General features: G+C 31.8%; 1 protein-coding gene across 6 annotated transcripts in view; it reads left to right on the forward strand.

The window, feature by feature from the left end:
- LOC113511829 (PDZ and LIM domain protein 7) overlaps nucleotides 1-14,960 on the forward strand; it is a 40,091-nt gene that overhangs the window by 22,586 nt on the left and 2,545 nt on the right. For 3 of the 6 annotated variants that reach the window (XM_052895865.1, XM_052895860.1, XM_052895852.1), the window contains 4 exons: nucleotides 11,119-11,265; nucleotides 13,132-13,179; nucleotides 13,754-13,842; nucleotides 14,684-14,722. In XM_052895865.1, the coding sequence (XP_052751825.1) occupies nucleotides 11,119-11,265; nucleotides 13,132-13,179; nucleotides 13,754-13,842; nucleotides 14,684-14,722 (323 nt within the window). The remainder of the gene's footprint in view (nucleotides 1-11,118; nucleotides 11,266-13,131; nucleotides 13,180-13,753; nucleotides 13,843-14,683; nucleotides 14,723-14,960) is intronic. The other 3 variants (XM_052895870.1, XM_052895875.1, XM_052895880.1) reach the window with 3 other exon arrangements.

Here is a 14,960-nt window from a genome sequence, read left to right on the forward strand (position 1 = left end):
ACCCTAATGTTTAATTTATACATTGTTACACCCGAAAGTTAATCAAGACCAGTCTTTATTATATGGAGAAATAATTTTACATAGATACAAACTATATTAGTCCGGTGAGAAATGGATTGTTACCCATTACTGCTCTCAGGTCGATCTCTACGTGATTTTACCTGGAAACCATCGTAGTTAATTCTAGTAGAATTCATCGGAATAGACTAACTGATCTGCTTTCATTCTCACCTGCCATCTCTCACTAGTGCTTCGCCGGTGAATACCGATAACGCAGGCGGGGTTACTATTTCATTATCACCCATTAAAGAATATATATCATAATCCACGTGGTGACGATATGATACCACCATATTTATCTCCAGGATATCGTAAGTGATTATTAGGGGAAAACACATCTACACGAAATATTACTTTCAATGAAGGAAAACACGAATTAAAACCCTATATCATGTTGTCGTGTGGTCCTAGCATAGAATAAGCCCCACCCTTTCCTAGCCCGTAGATGTCGTAAGAGGTGACTAAGGGAACCTAATGGTCGAGGGATAGGCAACAGATTCCCTCCTAAAATATCTCCAAGGACTAAATGCGGATGCCAATCCGCCAAGCGTGGCACCTACTGACAAAACTCCCCTTATGGGGAAGATCTATCTTCAACAGTGGAGAGTTAACGACTGATGTAATAAAATAAATCATGTCGATCAAGTGAAATGTGAACTAGAAAATCTGTGCCCTAGACTTTCAGACTTGGAAGATATGTTTATTCAAATAGAACTTTTAAATCGTATTTTTTTTTAAATCTACTGCAGGGTTCGGAAAGTTGTTATCTGTTGAGAAGAGCCCGCAAAGAAACTCAACAGTTACTCTTTTAAATCTGTTTACATTATACATACCTATTTACTTAAATGTACTATGTCTAAAATTACATGGTCATTAAAAAGCCCGTGCATGATCGACTAACACCATGCACGCTTGTCATTCTCAATATTTATATATCTCAATTATTACTTAGTAATAAGTAAAATATTTTTCAAATCAATAATTAAAATCTATTATAATCTGTATAGAGTCCAATAACTACCGCAGTGGATTATTAAAAAAAATTGAAACATTTCACTTTTAATAAATATGTACATATTACTTAGTTTTGAATGTGTCCTTGGTTTAAAATGATATAGGTTAACCATGTCCGTCCAAAGGGTGACGTAGTTTGGACATAAGCCAAAATATCTTAAGTCTAATGATGTTATTAATTACATAGGTTCTGATAGATGCTATCAGTAAAACGTAGAATTTTATCTGTCTGGGTACCTACTATAGGACAATGTCTGGAATTTCACTTATTAGATGGAATGTTATTTATCGTAATATCATGAACGTTCTGGAGACTGGCTAAATTCAACTTCTGAATCATGTATTTAATAATAGATACTCACGCCATTTCAATTGCTCTTTAGAATTTAAAATATGGAATGCCATAACTTTCGTTGGTTAGCTAATGACCAATACGTCATTTACGCGAAGCAACAAAATTTTCATTTCTGTTCGATCCTCGCTCAGGCCTATGTACGAACTAAACAGTTTTCGTTATCTAGTTTCTCATTGTAGGTACATCCTATTTTAAAAACTAGGCAATTTTTAAATCGCATCGCATTAAGTTCTGATTTTAAATATTTTTTTTTAAATTGGGATTTGGCTTGCTATTAGGCAATTTGTTTGTGATAAATTGCCATTACAAAAAATAGAACCATCTTATTTTGTATACAATACCTATATCACTGCCAACACAAAAATAGTCTTATGAATCAAATAGGAAGCGTTCCATCTTTGTAAACAAAATTATATAAGATTTTTTTTCTTTAAAAACAACTACAATTTTGTACTCTTGCCTACTAATTATATGAAAATTGGCACACCGATAAACCACATACCAAACAAAAGACAATGTATATATTATTATTTATTATGGATGCCTTTAAATTTTGAAGATTATGGTCCACAGAATCTGCTACAATAAAATTAAAGTGGATGTTTGGTGTTGACTTGTATTCATTGGATACTTATAATTGACCCTTAAATTATAAATTTACCATAAATTGCTCGGCGATTTTATCAATACATGCATTTTTTTTTATTTTTCGTGTACAATCACAATATTGTTTAAGAATAGTACCTATCTGCAGCTTTCTAAAGATCGCAATATCATTATGATTATTGTAAAATTAAAGCTGTCTACATACATTTGCTTTTCTATATCATGTCGCGCCGTAACATATAATTTGTCGTCATAATATATATATAATCTAAGCTTTTTTTTTATACAACTTAGAATGGCAAACAAACTGACGGCCCACCTGATGGAAAGTGGTAACCGTCGCCTATAGACATGAGCAGTACCATGGACATAACAGTACATACACATACTGTTTCGCCCGTGATACCCCCCATGCGTTGCCATTCCTGAGGACTCGAGTGTTATTCCTCTGTACCCTGTAAATTCACGCCATATCCCACCTTTCAAACCGAAACACAGCGATGCAAACACAACTGCTTCACGGTAGAAACATGAATGGGACAGAGGTACCCAAGCAATCGACTTTTGTACAAAGTCTCCCTCTGGTACATAATGCTTAAAATAAATATATATTATGTATATATACATATTTTGTTATACAAGAGCGTTCATAACTTTTGCTTACCCAAGTATGGCAACGTCGCAATTATATGTCAATTTTCCAAAAATAAATTATTCAATGTTTCTGGCTCATTATTTGAAAAGTGCTCTGCTAGCGAACTCAAACATTAACACAGAAAATATACTGCATATAAATCTACCATCAAAATCCAAATTTTCAGCGATAACTTAATAAGTATACTATTGTATAATTAACATTTTAATTCGCTGGCAAAAAACTTTTAAATAATCAGAAACATTAAAAATGTTCAAATGTTTTTAAAAATTTATAAATAATTGCGAGATTGCCATGCTTCATTTTAAACACTCTTAATAATAGCTTTATTAAGCGTTCCATAATTAAAAGGTATTGATTTAAAATATGTAAACGGGTCATTATTGTGTCCTTACTATTATAAACGAGAAAGTTTGTGAGTATGTATGAATGGATATTTGCAAAAATATTGTACAAGAATAAGTTATAACCTAACTTGGCATGCAGAATACTTTATATACTGATTTTTGGCATAGAATGGACCACCCCTAGCTTTTCCGTGGATGTCGTAAAAGGCGACTAACAGATCTTAATAGTCGAGGGATGAACAGCAGCATCCTTCTTTAAAGATTACCAAAGCCTAACTGCGGTGCTAACCAACCTGCCAAGCGTGGTAGTTACTGGCAGCAGGTAGTTTAGCAGCGGGTTAGCAGCGGGCAGTTAACGGCTAATATGATGATGATGATATGAATCACGTGGGTTACGCAAAATACAGTTCTTCAACTCGGTCATGGGGACAAAATCGCCAATAATTGCCAGTATTAAAAGTATCTTTCACTCATTTATAATTATATAATTTTCAAATAAAGTTTCAACATAATATACATAGGTATAACTTTTTTTTTAACGTCTGGAAAATGCTTTATGCAGACCCATACACCTTGTGGGAGGTGAATGGGTACAGTGGGAATCCCCCTATAAGGTGGAGGTGCACCCACCAAAAACCAGACGATATACCCTCGAGGTGCCATATGTCGGAGACATGGGTTCGCTTTCGCACTCACCACATCTCCGACGACAGCGACCCGCCCCCTGATGGTAAGAGCAGGTCTCCTCTCTCAAGATAGGGTGGATGGCGTGCCCACCCTACCACTCGGGGGATGCGCCGGTATATTAGCACATCCCCAGGGCATAGGTATAACTGCCTAATAACTTAGTCTAGTGCAAGCATAGGCTCGCATTAGACTAAATTATTATTATTATACCTAGTGTGAAATGAAGTGCAAAAACAACTTTGTTTTCATGGTAAGACTGATTTAGATGAAAATTGGCAGAGAGTAGGTATGTGTATGATTAATGCCTAGAGTAGACTAATTTTAATTCTAATTCACGCAAGCAAATCCGCGAGAATTGTAGCATAATCTGCTCTGCCCTACTAGAAACAGGTTGATAATTAGTACTACTAATAATAAATTTAAAAGTATTCAACCACATTTTATTGGATGAAAAAATTAGGTGAATTTGGTACACGGATAATCTATACCGTAAATATATACTCGTGTAGAATATTTTTATTCAAATTTACGCAAGCAAACAGAAGCAGAATAAGCGAGATAACCTAACCTAACCTATCTAACAAAAAATTATTGGCATATCCAATGAAACACACATCTATACTCATTCATTTGCTCACTTTAGCAATGTACTAGACAATGAATGACAGAAAAAATAATTATTTGCCACTGATACAGTGAGTAGCTCAATGAATGAAATATTATTAAGAGTATTATTAAAATAACGATTTCGACATTTAAATCAGATTTCATTATTCTTCAACAGTATAAGTCCATTTTCTCAAAGAAATTAAAATTTAGAAAATTAATAGAACAAACTGGATTTTTATAGTCAATTTCACACTTACTTTAGTCGACGCTTCTCTTTTAGAAAATGGATTTACCTGAAACCAGGAAATATAATTTCAGCAAAAGCTACTGCTGAATATTTTGAAAAGATAAATAACGGATGTGTACGTAGCGTGCTCGTTCCACAAGGCTCTCCGGGTACGCGAGAGGCTCTCGCCCACGTCGACACCTATTATCCCGCCTTATTGCCAAAATAGAATGCATTGAAATCGCGTTGTTTACTCAAGAGGGAGCGGCTGAAACGGCAGTCCGCGATCGTGCGCTGTAAGACACGCGTCTACGCTAGCGACACTAGTGAGTGCTTCCAGTATGGCAGTCAACCCCAACTTCTTTCCCAACGGGTACCAGGACCCTATGCATCCTGAGGAGGAAGTTGTCACAAACTGGGTGCGTGCGAGTATTCCTTAAACCATCTTACTCTCTCTGTTGTCCTGATGCTCCAAACGTTTTATTGTTTAAGTACTTACTTGAAGTGATACCGTCATTCCTATGCTCAAGATGTTACCAACAGTTCCAGATGTGAATAGTTGAATGAAGGTACTTGGGATACAAGCAAATATAACATTCTGTATAAACGAGATCTAATTTTGGATCACTTGAACGTGCGTTGTGTTACAAAATATGTGATGTAATAACGCGAGCTTTACGACGTAATTTTCCATAGAGATTGTTGTGAGTAATTTGTACAAGAAAATCTACAAAATATGTGTAGACTATAGATGGTACGTTCGTATAATTAGAGATTTTTTATATACCTAAACTGTAAACATCTTGATTTCTACGAATATGAAACTTTGATATTCATATTCTAAGTAGTTAGGATTAAATTATGATGATGTGTAATAGTTATATTGTATAAAAAAAAATACTAACTTCAAAATATATTTTATAATAATTTCTACTAAACTATCTATTACATTTGTATTTACTATATAAATAACAATAAACAAATAAGTAGAAAAATAATTTAATAAAATCCAAAGAATGCTATTGTGAAACTGAATAAATTATTTGAAAAACAAATTCAAACAAGATATGCAATAATCCTAAATCAAAAATTACCAAACAAATGGAATAATGAAAGGCTCGTAGTGTCGTTTTGTTGATTGCTTTTATGAAAAAATAAGTTATATGAAACAAATCTGTTATTTCTTCGCCCTCAAAACTTTCTTATTCCATATTTTATTTCCGAAATTATATTCCGTTGAATTCAGCACACATTTTACTTTTTTCCAGAAGATTGCAATGTTGTTAACCGCCACTTTCACATCGACCTCTTAATTAGTAATCACAGTTTGATATAAATTCGCCAGCTGTTAAACTATTTTCAAACCAATGTCACTACTCTACATTTTTACACCCACTTCCAGTTTCAACATGACACGAATAAGCAAAACGATATCATCACGTTGGAACTTCATGCCAAAACATTCCTTACACCTTACTCTCTCATAAACAGATGCTTTTTGTAATCTAAAAAATTTTAATCATAGATAACAAATTAGACGTGTCATTTATGCAAGTTGACATGATATTACTAACACCTGCCAGAACCAAAGTTACCCTTTATAAACATTTGGACTAGCGAAAACAGTTGAAGTTACAGAGTAAGGATTAAAAGCAACCTTTTGTCGTTATACATGTATTAGCTCTTACTGTGTCAGCGAACGTTATCGATGGATAAATACCTACTGTAAACTCCTAAGAGTTTTTATTTACCTAGAAGCTGCACATTTGCATTACCTTCACCTTTAGATGCAACGTCACTAGGGATTACAAAGGTTAAACTAATACTCATACTATCACTGCTATTATTCATGCTTTGTCGATATTAAAATCTTATGCCTCTTCATTCGTTCGTTCATTTGACTTCAATATTTAATGTATTGCTATTTCATAACACAAATAAATATACAATAAACATATAATAAATGAAGGCGGTAACTGGTCAAATGGTAGTATGATTAATTTAAGCGAGTCATTTGAAAATATTTTACCTGTAACGTCTAATATATGTACTTTATACAAAAAAAACTGCGTATCATAAAATAATAAAAATGGAGAAATACTATAGAACAACAGATATATAAATTAAAAGCGTAACCAAGACCTTAATTTTGATTCCTCAGAAGGTTACTGCACGTTTATTTAAATTTCAGATGTATAAAATTGTAAACTCTTAAATACCTGAACGAATTTAAATTAAAAGTTAGCACACTGCGCAAATGGACAATATCCTGAATTAATATATACCTAGGATACTTTTACTGGGTGATACATTTGGCATTTTATATGCATAATATTTAGAGCTAGGTTACAAACATTACTTAACAATAGCAATGTATACATCATGGCCCAGTCTTTATTTCGTCGTTTGGTGCAAGTTTTATCTATTATTTGGAAGTAATGGGACGTTAGTATAGCTATATTTTTGTAATATACTTAGATCTCATTCTTTGTTGTTCATAAACATTAAACTTTGCTATTTCGATCTAAGCAAAATACTATATATATAACGCAACACAACAACTAAGACTTATTTAAGCTTAATATGCTAAGCTTATAGTTATATACTTAGCTAATAGTTGTCTTTGAATATGCTATGTAGCTGATGAGATGTGAGGTATGATACTGAAAGAACAACTCACATTGCTCAGACTCTGATTATCTTATCCAAATACTCAATAAAACATAAGCTCGTGTTTATTTTGAAACACAGTCAAAATTAAATTTCACATTATTAACATGTGAAAACAGGAAACCTCACCACCTACAAGCATATTAATAGGTGTTTCAGGTCAGTAGATTTGTTGTTACACTACTGAGGTTTACCCTAGACATTAAAGATTTCAAAAAGCTTCTCTGCAGTCACATTCTTCAGGTATCATGCAAGTCCTTATGCTACAGTAATCGCATATAATTAGCGAGCCGAATGCTCATTTGTCAAATTTAATTAGAACTATTCTAGAACTATATTTTAAAGCCTTTTTCAGTTACTAAATTTTTATCCACGTTAATTTCCTATACTGCCAATCTTAGCAGAAATTTTATTTGATAATTTTGATTTTGTTTTTTTGTTATGTCACAAAAGCGGAATTGGATTCCGCTTATCCCGTGAAAAAGATGCAATCTATGGACGCCTGATAGTACCAATGGTAACACGTGCTTGTTGCCACCGAAACATCGGCGGAAAGTAGTTATATTTGGCACTTAGCCAGTCGGGCAGTCCCAGTTTTCGAGAAATTTAAACATGCCCTTCCTCTCTTGAAAATGTAGGATGTTAGATTATGTACGTATGTTAAAATCAGTTACATAACACAATAAAACTAAGTGTTTAGAAATTGTTTTTATCTAAGACGTGCCTATTGATTATAAACGATTCAAACCGATGAAAAAGAGATGAGGTCCTCAATTACTCTGTATTTTTGTCATGATTGAAGATGTTTTGCGTAATAAAATTTTAATGTTCCTTTCTGTTCCATGGCAGCAATGACTCATGGTACAACTAGAATATAAAATGCACTATAAAGTGCTATGATATTGTGGAACAAGAAATATATTGTAATGGTCGAAGTAAATGTGCCAATAGGCGAACAAGCTTGAACGTTATTTGCGTACTTGTTTACAGGAACGGAGTTTTCGCCAATGACGCAATCTACTGTGTTAGTCGTTCCCAACATAATCTTTACGTAGCTTACTATAGTGTAAAAGCAAATTTCTTTTACGGCTAGCTAGGTGTGAATGAAGATGTTTTCTAGCACTATAAAATTTTAAACTATCTCTCTGTTTATCTGTTTTCTTTTACAACCATAAAAATATATACTTTTTATTTGCCATAAAAATAGATACATTTATTTAAAAAAAGAGAAATACGTTTAATAAAATTTATTTAATAAGAAAAGATAACTGAAAGCAAAATAAGGTCCAATTATCACGTACTTTTAAGTACAAAATCAGAAATAAATATTATTACCCAAATATTCTTACAAATTTATATCTAATTTAATAAAGTAAAAATAATGTCTTTATAAAATAAAAGACTCAAGTGTTGTTTTCAGTAAAAGTTCTACAAAACATTAAACATTAAAAAGTACCTATGCTGTATGCGGTATACAGCATACTTTTTTACGTTGATTGTTTTCACGTTGTTCGCTAAAATGTTATGAGATCTCATGTAGATGCTCGCTAAAATGTTATGAGATGGCATACTACATAGGTATTTAACATTGACTCGCCCTTCATCAAACTTTTCGCACCCTTGTCGAAGAACTCAATGCTGTAATATTTTAAGAAAACCTTGACATTAAGCTTAATCTTCTATTTGAACATTAGCGGGAAGATACTCCGTTACTGCAAAATACATGTGTGTACGTACACAACTATTTATAATCCAATGTAAAGTAGCGCGCGGGGTGACGTTGGTAATAGAAATTACTATACGATCATGTCAAACAATTCCTCAGAACATGATCCGTTTAGTGATAATTTCCATTTTACCTATAAATCTCTCATATTATAAAAAAAAGAAATTTCAATTCCACTGCACATTAGTGTGTGTTTCTTCAAAAAGAAAAATATTCTTATTTCTATTGTATTTTTTATGATGATATTTTTATTGGAAAATTTTACTGACATATTTTTCTCATATTACTTGAAACGTTTTCGAACAAACATTTAATCAACAAGATTGGAATTGATTTTAAGTGATTTATAAAAAATAGGATAATTTCTATTAGTCTAATTTTCTCGTACTCGAGTTTATGTACTAATATTATACATATTATACGCAAATTCTGATAATATTTTGATAAAGTTCTTTTTGCTATCTACACTGTTTACTTCCGCGTTGGTCCTATATCCTGTTTGTTGTGTTGTTCTTGCTTTACTGTCTACAAATTAATGTCATCATTTATCTATTTATTTCTTATATTCGTTTTAAAATTAAAATAGATACTTGTGTATTAATTATTGGCAATAATTTTGTCAATATTAAAGTGTATTTTTTTCAGCTACAAAACAATATCTATCTATGTTAAAGAAATTTTAAAGTAAATGGCACGTTCTAATACTAATGTTAAATATCTATCAAATATCGACACTTTGGAGAAATGAATAGCAATGTCAGCTAACACATTCAGAGCTCTCTCTACTCTTACTTCCTTGTTCATAAAAACATCAGCCCTCTCATAAATCTATTTTAGCTTTTGAACTATTTTGTCTTTTTCTTTTGCACTAAATTCTCAATCTGAAAGAAAGTGACAAAACACCTCAATAACTAAAATAAGTTTGTAGGAGGTTTTAGTTTTTATAAATGAGGGTGTCCATCTCTTCCTTGGAGTATATAAAATCCATCTGTTTATGATAAAATCTTACTAATATCATAAATGTGAAAGTGAGCTTGTTTGTTTGTTACCTTATAGCGTCTTAAATTAATTTAATTTCCTTTTCCGCCTTTTTTATCTGTTTATTCTTTATGCATATTTAATCATCTTAGCTTGTCCTTTTCATTCTATACCAACAAATTTTTAAAACCTTTTCGCTATCGTACTGCTGCATTTATAACAAACGCGACCTTCTCCGAAACGCTCGTATTTTAGCTGCGTTTATTTTATTGCGAATTATTTCGCGCATAATTACTTTTTCAAAGCACATGTTACGGTCCAAGTGTGATTTTATAAATTTCAAAGCTGACCGCGACCCACATCGTCCAACGGCCGTATAAATATAAAGGAATAGTGTCAGAAATCATAACCCACATGGAACAACCTCGGGGTAAATTTAGAAGCGTTGCGCATACGACGCTGATGTTGCTTGCCGAGATTGATACTGGCCAAATGTTGGAATTAATCCACTGCAAAACAATGTCCTCTGTAAATGTTAACGATATCAAAAATAAATTTATTTTATTATTAAAGTTAATATCTTTATATATAAATAATATTTACGTATATAGAAATAGATTTAATACATATTTATATTATAGGTACCTAATTATTATAATTATAATCATGCTAATAGTAGCATGTTCTATAAACCTAATAAAAGTTTCTGTTGAAACGTCTTTATTTATTAGTCTGACATCGTTATAATATTTCTGTCTGCTGTAAATTAGCTCAATATTTTAACGTTTCACATGCGTAATCCCAGGTTTAGTAACAGTTTCAGAAAATTTGTTAAACGGAGTTCTATATGTTGGACTATTATATATTTTATTGTATCTTATTAATTTTATACTGTATAAATGTAACGCCGCGTCGTCTCTTAAAACATCTCTAAAAGCCTAAACTGCGGTTGTCAACCCGCTTGCCAACCGTGACAACAACTGGCAAGACTCCCATTATGATTTTTATAATTAACTATCTCTAACTACGATTATTTTCATTGAGTTATAATAGGTAGGTACTTAGTTGCAAATTTATGACTACATTATAGGTAAACACAGTGTAAAGAACACGATAAATAAATATTATGTACCTAAGTCCTAAAGTAATTTTATTATATTAAATAAATTTTACTATGTATTATAGCCATACCGTACTACGCCCCTGGTGTTGCCGGGCGCGAAGGTCCGTCGCGAACCAGGTCCCACAGAGAGCTACCTCCGTCACCACCCCAACCCAGCGATGAGGGCGCCCCCACACCACGACTACCGCGACACAGTCATGAAACAAAGGGTAAATTAAAAATTAAAAATATACTTACCCAAACTAGAAGGCATGACAGACAGTGAGCATTTTTAGTGAACAGCTAGACAATCCTCCTCAACAACAAACAGCCAAGCAATTCTTATTTCTTTACGAGAACTTTAATTAAATACGAAATACAAAAAATCAAGATCTAGTTTATCACTGTCCACCGAAAATGCTATCTTCTTCATGTTAAAAGATTATTAGTGTCAATATTTTAAATTAATAGATGAAAATCATTCTTCAAATAATATAGATGTAATGTGTAAATAAATAACTATCTCGGCCAAAATAAATTGTACTATTTATACGTATACTACTAAATACCTATACGTACACTAGACATTGTACTGTATATGACACACGCATACATGATATGCACATTTGGTTGCACTATGCACGCTATTTTACCTTACTTATTGACACTATTCATATTATATAGAGCTAATAATTAATTTATCAAATTACGTAATGAAATTTAAATTGTTGACTAGTATTTTATACTAGTAAAGTTCATTTTACGACTCGTGTTTCTTTGGAGAAAAATGTTCAGTTACCTAAACTAAACGTTTACATTAGATTATCCTTAAAGGGATGCTGGTGATCTCTAATTCACCCTATAGGCAATGACGCTAGTTGCTTTTAGTTTACATTGTACTTATGTGTCTACTAAATGCCTATATTGAATAAAGCAAAAATTATCTAATTTAGACGAGTTTCACTTTATTAAGCACCTGTATTATGTTGATTTTTCATTACAAAATAATCCTTTGGATCTATACTATACGAATACAAAATATATTACATTAAAATTAAACTTTTAAATAAGTTTCGATGAAATAAATTATTTAGTAGCTTTTATATAAACGAGACCATTCTTACTTAACAAGATACTTAACATAAGTTACTGTGACATAATCTAAATGCCAAATAAATACTTACCTATGTAGATAAAAGCAAGTAATTACTTACCTGTATCTTAGGTGGATAACTATAGTAATAGTTATTTATAGACTTATATAGAATGTAGATATAAGTAGAACTAGCTTAGAGAATACGCTAAACAATATAATTTTAATCATTTGTTTTAAAGTAAGTGCAATATAGATTATTTAGATTAGCTTTATTGGCTGAATAATTAGTGGCGCGTATTTTTTAATTAAAGAGTTATTAAATGATATATATATATATATATATATATATATATATATATATATATATATATATATATATATATACACCTTATAGATTTGTTATTAAAGTAAAAAATAAACTATTAGCAATATAATGTTATGATAGCAAAAACTCTTAGTTCTTGTAACTCGTAGTTATAGAAAAATATGAAGTTTTGCAATTATTATATCCATCTAATTTACAAAAAAGCGGCCAGTGTTTTATGAGTAAATATTTCAGATATATGTAGTATATCTATCTTCGATATTATATTTTCTGTATAAACTGTGATAGATATAAAATAAGATATAATTATTGTTTTATTGAGTCAGTTTTTAAAATAGGCAGCATTTCTCCCGGAACGTAAATATAATAATATCTGGATCCCAAAAATATATTCACATACCATCTACCCTTTTTATAGCAAGAACTAAGAGTCTATTTAGTTAATTTTTACTGTGTCAGTACTATTCTGACCGTTTTTATTCAATTCATATTATTTATTCATTTACTTATATGAAAAATACAAAAAAGTGGACACTTAAAAACTTTTTCTTAGTAATTATAGCAAGTAGTATTAGGTAGTACAGGTATAATGAGCTATAGATTAATAACCAAATAATTAGATGCACTAAATGCACGGATTGGATTGTACAAAAGATTTTTTTCCTAAAAACTCAGGTTGCCGAGTCGGTGCTGCAGCGAGTGATTGGAGATGAGGGCAATAAGGTGGTTTACGAGTTGTATAATAGACTGCCTTTTAGTATTCGGCTTCAAGCATGAGCGCGACAAACTTCTGTAACGAAGCTGATCGATTTTCACTTTAACGATCTCCTACAAGAATCTCTTTTTTTATTTTAACTTCAAAACAGAATTAATATTACATACTTACATATTATAAAATAAAGTTGTAATGTATTCTTGTAAGAAATCGTTGAAAATCATATTCTCATGTATCTATACGCCATCTTGTTTGTGCTTCATATTTCAACAATCGTTTTTGCAACGTTTCCTTCATTTAGAATGGTTTTGGAGGCCACTGATTGTTTCAACTGAAGTACATTATTTTCTTACTTTTTTGCAAAACCGAGTTTGTAGCTATATAAATTGTAATGAATTAATATAAAATGAATTCGATAATAAAATGTATATGTTTTTCCGCGATTCAAATGACAAGTAGCTAAAACTTTTTATACAAAAATAAATACAAATATAAATACAATTTCCACAAAATATATAGCTGCTTACTTTTTTATACTTTTAGTTACTTCTGTTTTAATAATATCTGATGTTGTTTCTTCAGGTGGTGCATAAGCAATTCAACTCGCCCATCAATCTATATTCAGACCAGAATATTGCTAATTCGATTAGACAACAAACTTCGCCCCTGCCGTGAGTACCTATCAAATAATGTTTTACGTACATCGTACAGTATGGAGCTTATTATACTATTGAATAAACTTATAGGATAATATTTAAATTAATCTAGCAACATACTATGTGATCTTATGTTTGATAGTAAAATAAACCCCATTGATGAATTTATATCTTTTACATGTATTAATAAATATTTCATGATTTATATGATGAAACAATATTTATATTATATAAATGAGACCGAGTTTATTATGTTTACCAAAATTTTGTCTCATATCAGGCGATTTAAAAATGCGAGTGCCATCATAGTTTGTGAACGAATATCTTGGCACTGACGTACGACAACATGGCCGAACGCCAGGCTTATATGTAGATTGGTAGAATATTACTCATGAAACTACCCACTTAACGTATTCTTAAGCACAGTACCGATTCTCGATGTATAACTTTGTGAATATTTTGTATGAATTTAATTTTATGAAATATTATTAAATTTGAACTTCGACACGCTATAAAATATAACTGTATATTTGTCGTACTTATAACAAGTATTCTAGGTATCATCTGTCTACCCCACAGAAAAATACCTAGGGGCGTCACATTTTGATTATCTCATGTAGTCGTGACTACTGAAACCTAGAAAGTAGTGTCCCTTGCTTAGTGCAATACAAATGTAAATATAATTTTGGTATAGACGCTCACAAATATATTTCTCAGAGATCATTTTGCTTTAGAATGTTATCTCATAATAACTATTATCTGTATGTATATGGTAAATTATAATGTATGTATTCAAAATGCCTAAATATATAGTATATATATCGCATAGTGTAATAATATTTGTCTGCTTACCTAGCGCTAACGGCCATTACGGGCGGCCGCACGTTGTGAAGAGGCAAGTGTTTTACTAGAAACGCCGCCAAAACAACAGTCGACGCCCATCTCTCATGATGCATTAATGCTTCTTATTTTTATTTTGCTGTCTCTCGAAACTCTTATGAAACTACTTCGTCTGTTTCACACAACACTTCGATATATCGTCAAGCATGGTGACGACGTCGACATGTTGGCAACAAATATTTCGAGAAGTGTCGAATACTCATGGAACACTTCATTCGCCTCACGTTTCACGC

The sequence above is a fragment of the Galleria mellonella genome, unplaced genomic scaffold, assembly GCF_026898425.1.
Source record: "Galleria mellonella isolate WM207_F2 unplaced genomic scaffold, CSIRO_AGI_GalMel_v1 utg117, whole genome shotgun sequence".
Classification (NCBI taxonomy): domain Eukaryota; kingdom Metazoa; phylum Arthropoda; class Insecta; order Lepidoptera; family Pyralidae; genus Galleria; species Galleria mellonella.